Genomic DNA, 19,093 nt, shown 5'->3' on the forward strand with positions numbered 1-19,093 from the left:
GTTGTTGATAAGACAGTTTATTAAAAAACACATCATATGGTTATATCATCTATGCAATCACAATTCACTGATTTAATTCAATTGTCTGTCAGAACCATGCATTGTGATATGTCTCATCACCTTTTAATGTTTACCTCCTGTTATCACAGAAGCCACATCATGTACGTCCCCGATCATGGCATCCTGGACATCCATTCAGTTGCTATATGGTTGATACTTTGCTGATGATGTGGTGTTAAGTCTTCACACCACACATTAGCCCATACCACTGAGAATCTGTGGGCCTCCTTACATCCAGCCATGTCACATAAACATGTTACCATGTGTGTCTACTCATCCTCTGCTGTGATCAGTTAGTAACATAGTGTCAGGTCCTATTTTCAGCAACAGAGTAAACCCTGATGCCTTTTGATATGATGAACAGGGACATAGTGACTGCCATGCTAAAGACAGAAGCATGTACAGATGGTTGTCAGACTTGCCAATGTCTGGTTCCAGCTTGTAAGTTAGTGCTTGGTGAAGTTCTTATCCAATGCTGCTTTTGTCCTTTGTATGTTGTACTTGTTGCGCTTGAGTCGGTCTTCCACGGTGCTGCTGCTGGCATGCTGGGCCATCAGAGGACTGCAAAACCAACAAGGGTAAACAACTTAGAAGCTGAAGGTGAACAATATGCATGGACATCTGTAACTTGGCCAAACTTCATTAGATATATTTCACTTCATCAGAGTTATAGGACTGTGTTTACCTATTTCATTGAAGGGTCATGTAGCAAGGGTTATTCTTGTTATTACTACCTCCATGACATCACCACCATTAAACACATTTATTATGTAATCCAACAGAAGATGAAAAGAGTATCTGGAGTGGTCATGTGCAGGGATATATGTACATACAATGGTTTAGGTTGGGACTACAGTCAATGCTTACAGACAAACATGTCATCACTTTTGTCTATCTGCAATTAATTCAGAAGTGATGCACCAGGCTATGCACCAATATGTTCATTATGTACATAAGTCATAATAACTTAAACAAAGAGTCAGCTTAGTAAATGTTCATGGGCCCGTGACTTACAGCAAGGTCTAAAGTCTAAAACTTGCAGATAGAAAAGTTAAAAGAACAATGTACTAAGCCATGCCTATGACACCTACTACAGAATCACTGAGCAGATGACATACTATGACACAGTTTGTAGGCTGAAATGTTTTCTTACTTTATAAAGTCTGCACTGCTTCCCTTCTTTTTCTGCTCTGCTTCCTCCCGCCTGTCTTCTTCTTGGTATCTCTGCACATTGCTCTTCCTCTGTTCATCCCTCCACTGAGCATTGTCCATCATCTCCTGCAGTCGCCTTTGTCTTTCCTCATCTGTCAGCTTCCTGCAATACAGTCAAGTCTTGTAGGGTCAACCCTGCGCAGATAACTCCTGAATATAGACAGCAATCCCTGCAATACAGTCAAGTCTAGTAGGGTCAACCGTGTCCACAAAACTCCTGAAAAATAGACAACAATCCCTGCAATACTGTCAGATTTTATAGGGTCAACCTCTGTCCAGACAACTCCTGAATATAGACGGTAATCCCCGCAATACAATCAAGACCTGTAGGGTTAAACCCTGTCTGGACAACTCCTGAATATTGACAGCAATCAATGCAATACTGTCTACTCTTGTACTGTCTACCCTGTCCAGACAACTCCTGGATATAGACACAGTCAACCCCATAGAAACTGGTATCTCATGTACTCCGTTGACCACAGCATTTAAGGCAGTCAAAGACAACATAGTCAATCAGACAACAGTCAACCCAACATTATCACCATAGTCAATCAGACAACAGTCAACCCAACATTATCACCATAGTCAATCAGACAACAGTCAACCCAACATTATCACCATAGTCAATCAGACAACAGTCAACAAAACATTATCACCATAGTCAATCAGACAACAGTCAACCCAACATTATCACCATAGTCAATCAGACAACAGTCAACAAAACATTATCACCATAGTCAATCAGACAACAGTCAACCCAACATTATCATCCATGTACTGATAGCAGTGTACACAACTAATGCATTTGCATACATAAAGCCAGCAAGCAAATGCACAGTAACCCTTTAGAGTACATCATGAATATCTATAGGACAACTCCATTTAATAGCTCATTTACAGTCAACATCAGTATATATTCAGCCATGTATGTGCACAGTCAACCTTGTATATACAGTCAACCCCTGCAGAGAGCAACCAAGCATTTAGTCAACCCCTGTATGTAACACCTGTATGTTCTGTCACTGAATGTACAGTCCATTTATCTATATAGAGTATGCTGCTATATTTAAAGTCAGCCCCAGAAGTGGAGGGGTAGCATAGTGGTTACAGCTTCCGTTTGTCATGCCCAAGACAAGTGTTCAGTTCATCACATGGGTACAATGTGTGAAGCCCATTCCTGGAATCCTCCACCATGATATTTCTGCAATAATGCTAAAAATGGGATAAAAGCATATTCACTCACGTGCAGTCAACCCTAAAGTTATGAAGAACCCCTGTACACAGTCAACCCCTGGCTATAAAGGATGTGAAATACATTTTTCACAGATGAAGTATAATCAGTACACTACTTTCCATTTTCAGAGGCTGTTCTGACCCAACCAGCCATGTACACAGTCAACTCCAGTCTGCAGTCAACCATTGTACAACAAGCCCTGTACACAGTCAACCCATATACACAGTCAATCCCTGTACACAGCCAATCCCCGTAGACAGTCAACAATCATGTAGACAACCCTTGTTCAGTCAATCCCTGTACACACAGTCAACCTCTGTATAAAATCCACCTATGTACAGTCAACCCCTGTACAGTCAACCCATGTACACAGCCAACCCCTGTACATCGTCAACAATTGTACTGACAACCCTGTACATAGTCAACCCCTGTACAGTCAATCACAGTATACAAACCATGTACAGACAAGTCCCTTTAACCAGTCAATCACTGCAAAGGCAAGCCACTCTACACAGTCGACCACTGTACACAGTCAACCACTGTACAGACAAACCCTGTATACAGTCAAAAACGGTATGGTCAACCACTATACAGGCAGCTCCAGTACAAAGTCAACCCCTGTACACAGTTAACTAATGTCAACAACCCCCTTACACGGTTAACCACTGTACAGGCAAGTCACTGCACACAGTCAACCACTGTAAAGACAACCCCTGTACACAGTCAATTACTGTAAACAGTCAACACCCTTACACAGTTAATCACTGTACAGAGTGAACCACTGTACAGACAACCCCAATACGCAGACATTCCCTGTACACAATCAATCACTGCACACAGTCAGCTACTGTACACACAACCCCCTTACATGTCAAGTATACACACTCAACCCCAGTAGAGTCAACCCCTGAACACAGTCAATCACTGTATGCAGTCAACCACTGTACAAACAACCCCTGTACAAAGTCAACCCCAGTACACAGTCAACCCCTGAACACAAGTCAACCAATATACTCATTCAACCACTGTATACAGTCAGCCACTTTACAGACAACCCCTGTTAATAGTCAACCACTGTACACAGTTAACCCCTGAACACTGTCAACCCATGTACAAACTCAACCATTGTATACAGTCAACCCCTGTAAATAGTCAACCACTGTACAGACAACACGTTTAAAAAGTCAACCCATGTACAGAGTGAACCACTATATTCAGTCAACCCCTGTACACAGTCAAACCCTGAACACAATCAACCCATGTACACAGTCAATCACTGTATACAGTCAACCCCTGTACAAACAACCCCTGTACAAAGTCAACCCCAGTACACAGTCAACCCCTGAACACAGTCAACCCATGTACACATTCAACCACTGTACAGACAACACCTGCAAATAGTCAGCCACAGTACAGACAACACGTTTAAAAAGTCAACCACTGTACACAGTTAACCCCTGAACACTGTCAACCCATGTACAAACTCAACCATTGTATACAGTCAACTCCTGTAAATAGTCAACCACTATACAAAGTTAATCCCTGAACACTGTCAGCCCATGTACAAACTCAACCATTGTATACAGTCAACCCCTGTAAATAGTCAACCACTGTACAGACAAACCAATTTACAGCCAACCAGCATACAGACAAAGCCATGTACAAAGTCAACCCCTCTGTATGGACAAATCCTATGAGTCAATGGAATGTGGAATGTTTGGCCACTGCCATCCTTGATATCTCTAGGGTATACATCTGATAAGTCTCCACTATACCCTGGATCTACGGCCCTGCCCGATGAATTTAGTACCTCCCTTGGTTGGCCTTTTACCCAATCAGGCATCTACGCTGGGAAGTTGAGCGTACCTATTGCAACTCACTTTCCCTTTTTAAATTACCTCACTGATTAAACTTGGCAGTGCCAATGAAAAAGGTAGAAAGTGTTTGTGCATGTATGTTTTTAAGTTTCAGACCTGTCAATTTGTCTACATGATTTCCCCCAAATCCGAGTTGCACTGCGAACAAATTTTCGCATTTGCAACTGCTATCATTGTTGACACTGGCAAGCTCGGTTGTAATGGCAGCTTAGCCGATTGGCTACTGTGAGAATGTGGAGCCAGCAAAGGAAGGTGATAAAATTATCTGGCCAAGCCATAGATGCATCCAGGGTATAGTGGAGACTTATCACAATGTATTCCCTGGAGATATCGAGGATGGGCCACTGCATGATGTAGGAATCTTGAAAAACCAAGTTGGTTTATATTATCACATGTTGCAACTCTTGTGTGGCTCACCTTCTAGGTGGTGTTGGTGACCGTTTCTTCCCTAAATGCCTTGTTTGCCTTGGAGAGGGACTGCGTGCCTTATGATTCTTCCTTTGTAGGTGATTCCCATACTTCCTTGCTGGAGACTGACTGCTTGACCTTGACTTACGTTTCTTTTGTGGAGGAGAGTTCCTACGTTTGTGTGAAGACTTTCTTTGAATGGGGGAGTGAGGCTGACCTCGAGACTTACCCCCATGTGTCTTATGTCTGACAGGTGATTGGGAATCCTTTCTCTGATGCCGAACTACAGGGGACCTTGATCGGTGATTCACAGGTTTCTACGTAAATCATAAACAGTACACAATTACTAAGTTATCATGATCAGTTTGTGACAGTTATCAGCATTTTGATCAACTACTACAGTAAACTATGCACATGATGAACCTATGTATAATGAACTGACTGTTTTGTCGAGGCCAGTTGCTTGAAGATCACAGTCAAAATGCATGTAATAAACTATAGTTACTAAAACAGATGGTCTGTTTCAGTTAACGATAACCGTAGTTTACTATAACTTGAAAAAAAGAAGCTGTACAAAGGAAAGTACTGTTCTTACAGACATGCTGAACAGTTCACATAATATAAACACCTTAAGAAAACCAGTTGTATTCTCTTCCGACTGACACCTGGGCAAAACCAGCCTTTGGAATCATCATGCTTAAGTTGCCCTGATGTTTAGAGCTGTCATGTTGTACAGCATCATTATATAGGCTTTAATTAGTATCAAACCTTTCAGTATTTGTGTCACTCTAAACCAGTATTTTCATGAACAGAATCATAAACTGATGTGAAACAAGTGACAATATATACATCAAGAACTTGGTTAACCATCCAATGACATATTTCATGACTGAATAAGCCTTGATGTTAACTATTTGGAGCATATCTGGGACATGATTGGTCATTGTGTGCAACAAAGGCATACTCCTTTACAGAACCTGGCCCAGTTGGAAGCTGCTTTACACGAGGAATGGTGTAAACAGACCCTTCAGAGGCTCAGGATTCTGACAGGGAGTATGAGGAGGTGAGTGCTGGTTGCTATACAGTCATATTGACGTTATACTCGGTACTGACCTTGAATCATGTAAGACACACAAAATGACATCAATAATGTTCACATTCAAGGGTCATACTTTTAATGATTTTTTAAAATTGAGCAGTTATCATAAAATCAACACAGATTCCAATCATTTTGTTGACATTGTGTGTCAAAGGCTCATTCTGCTGAAAAAAACTGGACAGCATGAGATAATTTATGTACCTGTTGAGAATCTATCATTGCAAAAATATAGGGAGTACTTAATTAAGTTCTTTGCACATACTTTGACATTTGGGATTTGATATCCATCTCATAAATCTTTCTATATACTAATAACTTCATTTGCTCTAGTTTTTCATCTGAGTCACCAAACCTCTGCATCATATGTATCAAGATGGGTACACACCATGAATGAACTGACAGTGTTCACCAGATTCACGTTTATGTCAAATCAAAAACGCACTTTTTTACAATAGCCAAATATCAATGATCACCATAACATCCGTATACACAATGCCACATGTGACCATTCTACAGGAAGTTTTGTCTTCATCTGTAGGAGGCTAGATATGCAGAACATGTTGTATGATCTTATATATACAAAGATATACCATATATTAGATTTCATTACCAAAAATCATCATTTATAAGAGCAAAGGGCATACATTTAAACCATATTTCTTTGCAACTCTTGAATCCTCTTCAGAAGAAGGACTATGTCTTTGGTGTCGAGACTGTTTGGGAGGAGGGCTGTCAGAATCAGAAGAGATACTACGTCTCCTTCGCTTTGGGGGAGTGTCAGCACTGTCCGAACTGGAGCTACGCTGGTGTTTTTTGTGTTTACCAGACTTTCTGTGTGTCAGCTGTGGCTGAGAGTGTTGTTGCTGTTTCTGACTTAGTATAGACAAGTATTGCTGTACAAGATCTTCCTTGTCACAACTTCCATGTTTATGTTTGTGTTTCTTCTTCTTCTTCTTCTTTTCCTTCTTCTGTTGAGCAACCTACACAACAGAGGGAAAAAACATACTGACAAAAGATAATACATAGGAACTTACGTGGTCATGCAAACTGTCACATGTGGTTAGAAACAAGGTCAAACAGGAGGTATTGGGGATGCAGGCCAGGTTGTTGGTACCCGACGTAAATGGCACTTGTCATTAATCAAGTCACAAGCCCAGCCCTGACTATCTAAATCTTGGAGCTAGTGCACATATTCAATTTGGATCAAAATTTCATGGATTTAACAATCCTACATTTAAAAATCTCATATATTAAACCTTTCACTATACATTAAAAAAGCACAAGTTAAAAGAAATGAAATATTTTAAGAACATGCTACTTCCTGTGTGTAAGAGTATGATATGTACATTCTCTCTTGTTCGAACAATAAACCTTTTGACTTGACTTGGCTTGAACTGACACAAGGTCAGGAGGGATTACCAGTGTGAGGTGAACACCATACATCCCCATACTCCACTGCACCTACTGTATATCTCATAGGGCTTCAGGATTTTGAGATAAATGAAAATCCAAAATGTGTCGATCAGTAATGATTGAGAGTGTTAAATGAGTATAATGTATTTCATTTGCATGGCACATTAACTTCATGGGGGAATGATCGCTTAAGCAAGTCCTGGAAATGTAATCAGTCACAATCTGGAGTTCCAGCTTACAATACAAGACTTCTGGCATGCCTCAATGTTACAACTCTTACTTGCAGAGGGATATATACCGGATATATATATATACATACACAGAGAGAGAGAGAGAGACAGAGAGAGACAGAGAGAGAGACAGAGAGAGACACAGAGAGAGAGAGAGGAGGGGGGAGGCTATTTGGGCCGTAAATGACAATGATAAATATGTCTATTTAACATTACTTAGGAAATATGGATGAACACACACACACGCACACACGCACACACGCACACACGCGTGCACACACACACTTTAAAACAATTCATAGAGAATGGGAGGACTGACAGAATAGTGCCCCTTGATTTGTTCGACTTACCATCTTTTGTAATTCTTTCATCTTAACAGGATTGCTAAGAATTTTACGTTTCGATTCTTCTTCACGTTTCCTGCAACAGATTATCATCAAAGCTAGACACACCAAATGGAGTCATACCCATTCTGGATCTTTTGAAAGCAGTGCATACATGTTATACAGGTTGAAATAGTGAGTATGGGTACAACTATCGGTACAGCATAGGCTGATATAGTGAGTATGGGTATAACTATGGGTACAGCATAGCCTGATATAGTGAGTATGGGTACAACTATGGGAGCAGCATAGCCTGATATAGTGAGTATGGGTACAACTATGGGAGCAGCATAGGCTGATATAGTGAGTATGGGTACAACTATGGGTACAGCATAGGCTGATATAGTGAGTATGGGTACAACTATGGGTACAGCATAGGCTGATATAGTGAGTATGGGTATAACTATGGGTACAGCATAGCCTGATATAGTGAGTATGGGTACAACTATGGGTACAGCACAGCCTGATATAGTGAGTATGGGTACAACTATGGGTACAGCATAGCCTGATATAGTTTGTATGGGTACAACTATGGGTACAGCATAGGCTGATATAGTGAGTATGGGTATAACTATGGGTAAAGCATAGCCTGATATAGTTTGTATGGGTACAACTATGGGTACAGCATAGGCTGATATAGTGAGTATGGGTATAACTATGGGTAAAGCATAGCCTGATATAGTGAGTATGGGTACAACTATGGGTACAGCATAGGCTGATATAGTGAGTATGGGTACAACTATGGGAGCAGCATAGCCTGATATAGTGAGTATGGGTACAACTATGGGTACAGCACAGGCTGATATAGTGAGTATGGGTACAACTATGGGTAAAGCATAGCCTGATATAGTGAGTATGGGTACAACTATGGGTACAGCATAGGCTGATACAGTGAGTATGGGTACAACTATGGGTACAGCACAGCCTGATATAGTGAGTATGGGTATAACTATGGGTAAAGCATAGCCTGATATAGTGAGTATGGGTATAACTATGGGAGCAGCATAGCCTGATATAGTGAGTATGGGTACAACTATGGGTACAGCACAGCCTGATATAGTGAGTATGGGTACAACTATGGGTAAAGCATAGCCTGATATAGTTTGTATGGGTACAACTATGGGTACAGCATAGGCTGATATAGTGAGTATGGGTATAACTATGGGTAAAGCATAGCCTGATATAGTGAGTATGGGTACAACTATGGGTACAGCATAGGCTGATATAGTGAGTATGGGTATAACTATGGGTAAAGCATAGGCTGATATAGTGAGTATGGGTACAACTATGGGTAAAGCATAGCCTGATATAGTTTGTATGGGTACAACTATGGGTACAGCATAGGCTGATATAGTGAGTATGGGTATAACTATGGGTAAAGCATAGGCTGATATAGTGAGTATGGGTACAACTATGGGTACAGCATAGGCTGATATAGTTTGTATGGGTACAACTATGGGTACAGCATAGCCTGATATAGTTTGTATGGGTACAACTACCTAGACAGTTCATGGCACATTTATCTAGATTTTCCATTTAGTAGGACATTAAAATATCACAGTTGCCTGAAGCAAATGAAATAAACAAACCATATTCAAAAACAATATTTTATCAGCACATAAATGTGATATAACATTGGCTCCTCTTTCCACCAGTAAGTCCCAGTGGCAGAAAGTCAGTAGTTTTACGACAAGAAGGCTCCGTTTTATATACAAAGGGAGAAAGATCACCCATTCTCATCAATAAGCATAAAGATATCAACTCATTTATGGGAATAATCCTGATAATCTTGCTATAAACATGTGCATAACCAGATGATTTCAGTCCAGCAAATTCTGCACCATAAGGTAACAAATGTCAAGCGCAATGTTCAGGTAAAGCTTTTCATTTACTCACGTAAACTTCACTTCATAATGCTAGGCCCATTTTATCAGACTGAAATATAGAACTCTTCTGAGCAGCCTGTGACATGCACCGCACCACAATCATATCGCTACAACTGTCATAAGTTGATGTTTAATGGAGTCCTGATTGTGTTAAACTGCTTTGTGGAACAAGGCTCTGGAATCACTCACTTGATGGCATAAAGTGGGTCCTCCCTCATTTTGGCCTGCATGTCCAAAGCAATGTTAGCTTTGATGCGTTCTCCAAACACATCCTCTACAACAAAATTTCAAGTGAGGTAACTAGAACTGCACTAACACAGCATCTGCAATCACTGGCACTTGTATCAAACTAAGAACAAATATCAGCTTTGAACTGTCTACAGTAAAACTGAGTAATATCAACAAAGCAGTGTGTCCCTCCATACATGAATGTTCAATATCTGACTCAGTCAGAGACATGGTTTACCATCTCTTGTCCCTGAGACAGGTCTTCTTTGTAGTACAAAGTAAAGCACCTGACCTTAAATCAGTGAGACAAGCACACTTGGGTGCAAACACAACAAGTGTGATTAATTGCATACTAATTGTGCCATGTGATTGATTAGTGAGAGGACTACAAGATCTGAACATGTTTAAAGTGATATTCTTTCAAATATAAAAACAATTAATGGGAGCAAATATTTACTTAATATTTTATGTAAAATATGACTCCTTTTGTTAAAACAAATCTCATGTTACCATGACTGAAAACTAACCTTCTTTTGGGGGAGTGTTATCTCCCCCCTCAAAATGTTTATCGATCTTCTTGCCAAGAAGGTAGTCATCTGTGTTGATCTTGTCCCGTGTATACATCCAGTCCATGTTCCCCACATCAGACTGCCTGTTGGACATGTTGGAATAGGTTTATGTAAGACATACAGTGGAATATCTCAAATCTGAACTGTGTGAAATGTGTTCTTTTACCAGCAAAATTGTTCTAAATTTATCATAAAAGCTTGCTTCATAATTACTGAGGACTCACTCAGTTACATATTACAGACTGAAATAGCAGTCCCAACATTCAAATTGCTTTCAGAATTTTGCTTTGAAATCCAGATGTACTCATGTAGTTGACAAAAATACCAGTCACAACAGTCAAATTACTATGAGAACAATGTTTTGTAACCTGGAAGTAGATGACTACAACAACAGTCCAATGAATAAACTTCTCCATTTCTTCTGTTCAGGTGGATTAATTTGTTAGACACACACTATCTAGTGTCACTTAACTTAATGACCAATTACTGTAGAGGCATGAGAGGAATAGCCCAGAGACGTTGTTTAAAGGTCATGTGCAACCCCAAAATCAAACAATTAAAACACACTTATTACTTAGTCATGATCATAAAATGCACTAATGATTAAGAAAAAACAAATTAACAGAATTATAAGCATATAATCGCAAATCAGAAGTCCAATATTTTGTACTTGGATTTACCTCCCTCGAAATTAAAGCAGCCATGATACCGAACCCAGTCACAGCCAGTGGGTGTGCACTCAAGTGTAACAAAGCTTTTTCATTGGCCACTGGTTCAATTTTTCCGATACGCTTAGCTGTCTCTTTGTTTATGGCTCAGAGTCAGAAGTCCAGTAGGTGTTAATTTCAAATTGGATGTGGTTAGTGATTGAAGCTGTGTATTGCATATTGTCATTAGCAAACAGGCAGGCAGACATATAGGTGTGAATCAAGTGCATACCAAAAGGTATCAGAATCTGCAAAGTTGTGTTTTACATTGCATGTGACCTTTAAACAATAAAGAAGAAGTTGACATCATGACATTTTGTCTTAGACCAATTATTTGCTGTTTTCACATTCACCTCATAGTTATGACCAACCAGTGAAACAAATGTAGGGAGACTAATTTGTTACTTGCTGACAAATGAAACTTATTGACATGGAAGGTTACCTACAGAGGCAGAAGCAAACCACATTAACAGACTTTTTCCACTGAAAGTATAAATAATATATTGAATATAAATATATTATATAAACTAGGATTGCCTCAAAGGCAATACTGATGGTCTTCAGACTTTCCCCATGCACCGACTGTGGCTATCTTCACTTGAACAGTTTCTGTGGATGCCAGCTAGACTGTCCATTACAGTGTTTTTCACATTAATTTGGCACTGAGTCAACACTGCTGACATGAACACAACATTGACAAACTGCAGAAAAACAAACACGATGGCACAGTCAAATATACAAACTACTGGAAAGATTAGAGCCTGACATTTCCACAATACTAATTGTTTTAATTGTAGACCTAAGAATAGAGGAGGTACGGCTTGTCAGCTTCCCAACTGGGCAGATCGATGCTCATGCTGTTGATGACTTATTTGTCTGGTCCAGACGCAATCATTTACAGACCACAGTCTATAGCTGGAATATTGCTGAATGCGGCGTAAAACAATATACAAACTACTGGAAAGATAGCTGAAATACTGCTGAGTGTGGCGTAAAACAATATACAAACTTCTGGAAAGATTAGAGCCAGACGTTTCCACAACACTAATTGTTTTGATTGTAGACCTAAGAACAGAGGAGGTACGGCCTGTCATACCTTCCCAATTGCGCAGATCGATGCTCATGCTGTTGATCACTGGATTGTCTTGTCCAGACTCGATCATTTACAAACATTGACATATTGCTGGAATACTGCTGAGTGCGGCGTAAAACTGCACTCACTGACTGTTACAGAATCGACTATTTCCTTAACGCTCATGTATTTCTGTGACCATTCAGTGCTAAGCTGGGGCAGTGCAGGTGAAGAGAAACTCGAGTTCTAACTAGACTGTGCCATAGTGGCATTAAAAATAGAAATCTGCCTGTCAGTGTGGCACGGGAACATTTTGTTAAAACTTGAGTAGATTCTGGATGGAAATGTGAAAATTTTGTTTCCGTCCTAAGTGTGACCTAAGTATTGATTTTTACATAACCATAATGTGAAGCAAAGATGTTCCCCATTCAATTATCTACAGTTTGGTACCTTAAACGAGGAAATCCATTGTGTTTTTGCAGAGTTATGACATTTTTATGAACCATATGAAAACACATCTTTGAAAATTTGACCAAATTTCAAGGGCAATAACTCCAAAACTATTTAAGATATCAAGATGCCTTGAACAAAAATTAAGCTTTCCAGGGTATGGGCTTTCTAATGGTGTATCAAACTTGATTGTGCTATATGCCATTCTGGAGAAGACGATTTTCAAAGACTGGCACTGTCAACACATGGAAATCGTTTTTTCAAAATAGCGGAAAATTTCATCTGCTAGTTTATGTTTTTTGCATGTTTATTCGATGTGGAATGGGGTTGTTCACATTGAGTGAAACTTTTGTCCATTTATCTCTTACAGTTTTTGAGGTATTCAGATTTTCACAATTTTGGTTGTCAACCCTTACCGGAAGCCAGAAGTCTGGATTTTTTGTTCATTGTATATCTTTCAGCATACACACTATCAACCCTGAAAGTTTCATCAAAATTCATCCAGCGGTTAGGTCAGGAGAGCTGGCACAAAATCCGTACAAATAATAATAATACTAATAATATTTGGATAATAACAGTAGGTCTTCCAGACTTTTGTCTGAACATCTAATAAAAGAGAACATAAAATACAAACTATTTCAAATCCAGACAGATTCCACTGTATTTGTACTGTCTGGTTCCAATCCTATGACTATCACATGTCATGATTAAATTTTTCTATGCTGTTGTACTCTTGTGACATGTGGCATCATCTTCTATGGCATCTGACGAATTAAAGCACACCATTCAGGGCAAAATGTACCCATTATAACAGTAAAACTATATGAAAAGATCTTACCTAATTTACATCCATTGAATAATTTTTTAAACACATCATCTAACCTGTACCCAACATCACAATTAACCGTAAAACTCAAGTGACCATGGTGCCATTACACTGGCAAGTGTTGTCTCACCTTTACTGGCTACCAAACAGTTATTTGCTAATAAATCACACGAGAGCAGTTCCAGTCACTTACACTCTGGGTATTTTTCCCCATGGTATTTGACAACAATAAAGGACAGCAAAAGAAAATTCTCAACAGTAAGTAACATAAGAGACCAATAAAAGATGAAGTCATGAAGCCTATAAATTTCTTTTAACACAGTTGAGGGAATGTCACACAATCTATGAAACAGCAAGTTCAAGTTCACAAAAATTATTAGTTGTTTCATTTGTTATCAATCTGTTATAAAAAACACTCAAACAGTTACACAATCAACTATTCAAAGTTACTGTAAGGTATAATCTACTACATTATTTCACACATGATGAGAAATTCTGAAATGGTGATAACTGTTACAGGTAGTTGTGAGAAAACATCTATTTCCATTGCCATGATTCCCTTCCGTCATGTTATATTAAAGTCAGTTATTTGAGGTTACTTTATCATGATACGAACATGCATTATTTCACAAATGACATGAGGAGGGATTCTAAGATGCTTCGGTGAAAAATCAAAGGCGCCGACAATACTTTATCAGACGATAATGTGCACTTTTTGTTTTAAGTCACAATGTGTTGATGTCACTGCGCCATTCCAGATTGCCCCCTCATAATCAAACGTTTTTGCATTACGTTACAATGTACCTGACGTCACGATGGATGTCAGTTGCCATCGCCTCATACAGCCTACCACTATAAACTGCTTCGTCGTATCCTGTTAGTTGGTTTCCAGTTGCATCACACAGCTAACATCACTGGTGTAAACATTACGTTTATGTTTTCCGAAGGATAAAATGTCTCATAGTTCGACTCACAATTTTACAGAGACACGGTAATGTTTGCAATGTTTACATTCCCACAATGCAATCGTGAAATGTCACATGACTAGTCAGCTTCAGCTGAATGTACTGATCTAAACTTTCGTTGGTAGTAGAAATGAGTCGGTCATATTGCCTTGTATGGTTTAAGAGAATCACAGATGTAAATTATAATGATCTAGAGAAGATATTTAACCCGAACATAAACCAAACTGTTCATCATTTGTTTTTCTAGTAACGTTTGTCTTAACGTAGGGGGCTGACACGTCAAAAGAACTGCACGTCAGTTAGCCCTGTGCAAGGATTCTTAATTTAGCTCACAGACACCGTCCTCTGTTTTCTGACACAGATTAATCTAAATCAGGCTTAGAAATTATTACTTACGGCAAGTGTCCGAGTGCTTTAACAATATGATAGTTCAGGGCGAAAGTGTGCTATATTACACTATACATGGTGGAAAAACAAACTGTATTTCTTAAGTATTGATAATAATATTTAAGTATCTGTGACCTCCCTTTTGTAGTCCAGGTGCCCTGAAAATTAAGAGTATGAGTTCAATGGACCCTCCAATACTGGACTAAGGGTAAATCCCTTGACATAAGGTATTCTCAAATACACCTGAACTGGCCCCAAGCCAAACCAGCCCCGGGATATGTAGCCCAAACCGGCCTCTGGATATATAGCCCAAACCTGCCCCGAACCCAAACCGGCCCCTGTGACAATTAACAGTGACGATGGTTCCTGAATTATCGGAAAACAAACTGTAATCCATAATTGACAACTCAGACAAAATGATTTCATTTAATTCCTTATGTATTGTCATCTGTCACAAAAGTCACACTGCAGGCACTGTTGTCTTTCTCGGAAGAGTCAGACACGCTATCCATGGTGAACAACTTATGAATCATGTCCTTCAGATGATGTCTGTTATAAGATCACATGGAAGGTGAAGATAACATTATACAGTACAGTTGACAGAGTGAACACCATCAGTGTCAAGTAATAGCATATGCTTAAGTCAACATGTAAATTAATTTGCTCACGATAATCCGGTCAAAGAGTTGTTAAAACAATACATTCACTTTAATCGCTCAGTGAGGCATGCGTAAAATAACAGTTTAATTTGGGAACTGAAGAAAGTTCTAGTTTTCATAAACTAAACTGTTAGCAGAACTCACTCTGTGAAAGGTGGTTAATGTGTGCTGAAAATATTGTTCCACTCATGGAAACATGTGAAAATATGAAGGACGACATCATTTGTGACATGGAAACATGCGAAAATGCGAAGGAAGACATTATTTGTGAATTCGTAACAGGAAAAATATTGGCATAACAAAGGTGAAACTTGAATTCATTCTATTGGATTTGCATGTTATTCTTACATTGGATTAATGTGTCAATTCTGTGGATACGATACAAAGAAATGTAAGCACACATTTTATTTCAGTTTAACATAGTATCGTTTTGCGGATTTATCTTTTAGATTTTAAAAACGATTGCAAAAAATGTCCTCTAGCATGGGATCTCCGTGATCAGTAGCACTTGCATGTTCACTTGCTTCTCAATGACACTAACATTCGCAAATATAGTTTCATAAATCGATAGTACATGTAGAGACACATGGTCAATGTGTTTTTGTCATTTATCTTAGAGGAATTTAAATTTATATGTCCTTGTAGAAATAAGTACTTCTCGGGGCCGGTATAGGTCAAATATCCTTGGCCGGTTCGGCTTGGGGCCGGTTCGAGGGTAATTCGGTATTCTGATATGTTGATATATAACAGTTAATTGTGAGGAAACACCTATTTGGTACTGCCATTATTCACCTATTTGGACTGCCACAAGCTTATGAACATGTTAGATACACCTGATAACAGTGTTGTTGCCGTTGTCGCTGTTTAACAATTTTCCTTAGCATTCCTATATTGACTGAAAGCAGCTTACCTGGATTTCTTCAGCACCTCTGATATCTTCTTCTTTTCCGATGCGTCAAGACTGTCCATCTTTTCTCAGCTATGTTTTATAAGCTTTGCTGAGAAATATCGTTTAGATATCGTCTTACTGTGAATAAAGTGCCAAAGTTGTGTCTCTCAGTGTGTGAATTTGTGAGTCAAGAAGACTAAAGTACATCAGAAACAAAACAACTAACAACTTCCGTTCCGTAAAACGTCTCTATAACTTGCTTACTCAGGATTTCATGACGTAGTACGCACAGAATCCACGAAGCAGGTGCACGTCGAAGTGTTGTTTACATGCAATATTGCCGCTATATTAGAATTTTCTGGACATGTCAGCAGCTGCCCCCAACACCGAGGAGAATGAGTTGAAGGGAGGACATCCTCCTGCGGGTATATGTTGTTCTACATTAAGCTGTTAGAGTGAAAAGTTATATATTTTCGGATGTTGGGCGAGAAGAGGGTTCGGAGGTTCATTAATTATCATTGCGGTTATTTCCCTTTCCTTCGGCTCATAGGCTCATGTTAAGATAAGTTTAAAGTACTCATTTAGCTGCTACGCTGTTTTCCTCAAAATCAGACACAACTGTCCTGCAGTCATAGTATTATATAAGTAATGTGTTCGCCACCTGATTTTATGACTATGTTACCATGTTTACCAATATTCTTTTCCGCTAATACATAGGGTAAGGTTAGGGCTTTAGAGTTAAGGTTGGAGTTTTGGGTTAGCCTTTTCTTTCTTTTTCTGCCTGGGTGGCTCCATTGATCCTGTTGACAGGGAAAGTTTGAACATGTCCATTGATAAACCTAGGAAATTTTTAGGGTGGTATTGCCCATCCTGTTTAAATTTGGGTGGTTCCCAATTCTTGATAGGAGGTTCAAAATGTCCCACCAGGTCAATGTTAGCTGGGCCCCTTTTAGATTTGGGTGAATACATTTACTTAAATTGCTATATATTTACTTAGGCCACACCTTTATTTTTTGGATGCAGAGTGTTCAAATATTTTGTGTCCAAAGGACGCAACCCAAATTTCTAAAAGCGGCAATCCATATTTTGATGCGCAGATGCCGCAGAAACACATTCTAGGTTTATCCTGCATGTAGGTCCTCATGTCAGGTAAAGTGCCAACACTAAGTGGTTGGTCCTTTTATGGGCGAAAGATTTCTGCCAGTAAACAATGTTTTCGTCGTTATCAATCTATGTCTAAGAACAGATGTTTTTTTTATATCTGTAAACCCTAGACCGAACTGTAAACCCTTGAAATAATCCTAATATATGGAATACATTTCAAGCGGGGAAAATGGGCAGAACTCTTACTGGCCTGAATTATATAACATGGTGTTGAGGAATGGTTGTGGAGACATTGGATTGGGATTCGTACCTGTAAATGTTACTTCTTAATGGAGAGCAATTCGTGAATTTCCTTGCTCATGCAAACACTGGAATTTTGATACGCGAATCATTGGAGATGTGTTTATCAGTGACTGGAAAAATGGTTAAAGGTCACATGCAACAAAAAATAAAAAAATAATTAAAACACAGATATCACTTATTCATGATGTATAAAATGTGTATTGCTGGTTAAGAAAATACAAATAAACAGAATTATAGGCATAAAATCGCAAATATAGTCCAATATTTTGTTCTTGGGTTTACCTCCCACAAAACAATACTGAACACAGTCAGAGCCAGTGGATGTGCACTCAGATGTAACAAAGTCTCATTGGCCACTGGTTCATTTGCCGATACGCTTAGCTGTCTCTTTGTGTATGGCTTATAAGCCTGATAGGTGTTAATTTCAAATTGGATGTGGTCAATGTTTGATGTTGTGCATTGCATATTGTCATTAGCAAACAGGCAAGCAGACATATAGCTGTCAATAAACTAGACATTGAGCTTTCTCTGAGACAGAGGCTGCTTGTCACAATCAAAATGATTTTTTGTATGTAAGACGTAGATTATTTACTTGTTTGTGTACACAACCAAAAGTAGACTACTGCTCATGACCTCGTACTCTCATACTGTTTCAAGCTCTGCGAACCTATTCACTGCACATGCATTTATAAGTGCAGCATAGCTGTTGAAACCACCTTTTCCCCCAATGCTGGGGGAAAATTAGTGGAATTGTCTGAACTTCAATTTCGTGGGCTTTTTTACATTGTATTTTTGAGGACCATTTCACAAAGAATAACCTTTTGGCGATCAAAAGTTCGTTTAAAAAATTCCTTTTTTCATTGTGCCGTGAAAGATAACAGCTCATAAGAACAAAGTCTCAAGCGCCACGGCCTACCAATTTTGTGACATATTGCACATTCAGTCTGTGTTATCGCTTGACACAGCGATGTGAGACAGTACTGGGAGAACATGTCATGGAGTCATACGGGGAACTATTCGTTACACAAAATAAGTTTATTGAATACAAAGAGAAAACAGAAGATAATGACAGTCTTAGTAAACCTCTGCAGTTTGGTGAACCTATGGACATAGAAACAATTCAAGGTATGGT

The 19,093-nt window shown here is 39.1% G+C and overlaps 2 protein-coding genes across 2 annotated transcripts in view; one reads left to right on the plus strand and one right to left on the minus strand.

Moving 5' to 3' along the window:
- On the minus strand, positions 1-16,840 carry LOC137298540 (pre-mRNA-splicing factor CWC25 homolog). The gene is made up of 8 exons (XM_067830838.1): positions 16,576-16,840; positions 10,558-10,682; positions 9,992-10,076; positions 7,884-7,953; positions 6,535-6,870; positions 4,801-5,108; positions 1,214-1,375; positions 1-621 (listed from the first exon to the last, which is right to left on the minus strand). The coding sequence occupies exons 1-8, from the start codon at positions 16,632-16,634 to the stop codon at positions 507-509; spliced, it is 1,260 nt and encodes a 419-aa protein (XP_067686939.1). The 5' UTR covers positions 16,635-16,840; the 3' UTR covers positions 1-506.
- Positions 16,800-19,093, plus strand: part of LOC137298542 (death-associated protein 1-like) — a 12,790-nt gene continuing 10,496 nt past the window's right edge. The window contains exon 1 of the mRNA XM_067830839.1: positions 16,800-16,979. Within this exon, the coding sequence (XP_067686940.1) occupies positions 16,919-16,979 (61 nt within the window). The 5' untranslated portion in view covers positions 16,800-16,918. The remainder of the gene's footprint in view (positions 16,980-19,093) is intronic.

This window comes from Haliotis asinina, chromosome 10 (genome assembly GCF_037392515.1).
Source record: "Haliotis asinina isolate JCU_RB_2024 chromosome 10, JCU_Hal_asi_v2, whole genome shotgun sequence".
NCBI lineage: Eukaryota > Metazoa > Mollusca > Gastropoda > Lepetellida > Haliotidae > Haliotis > Haliotis asinina.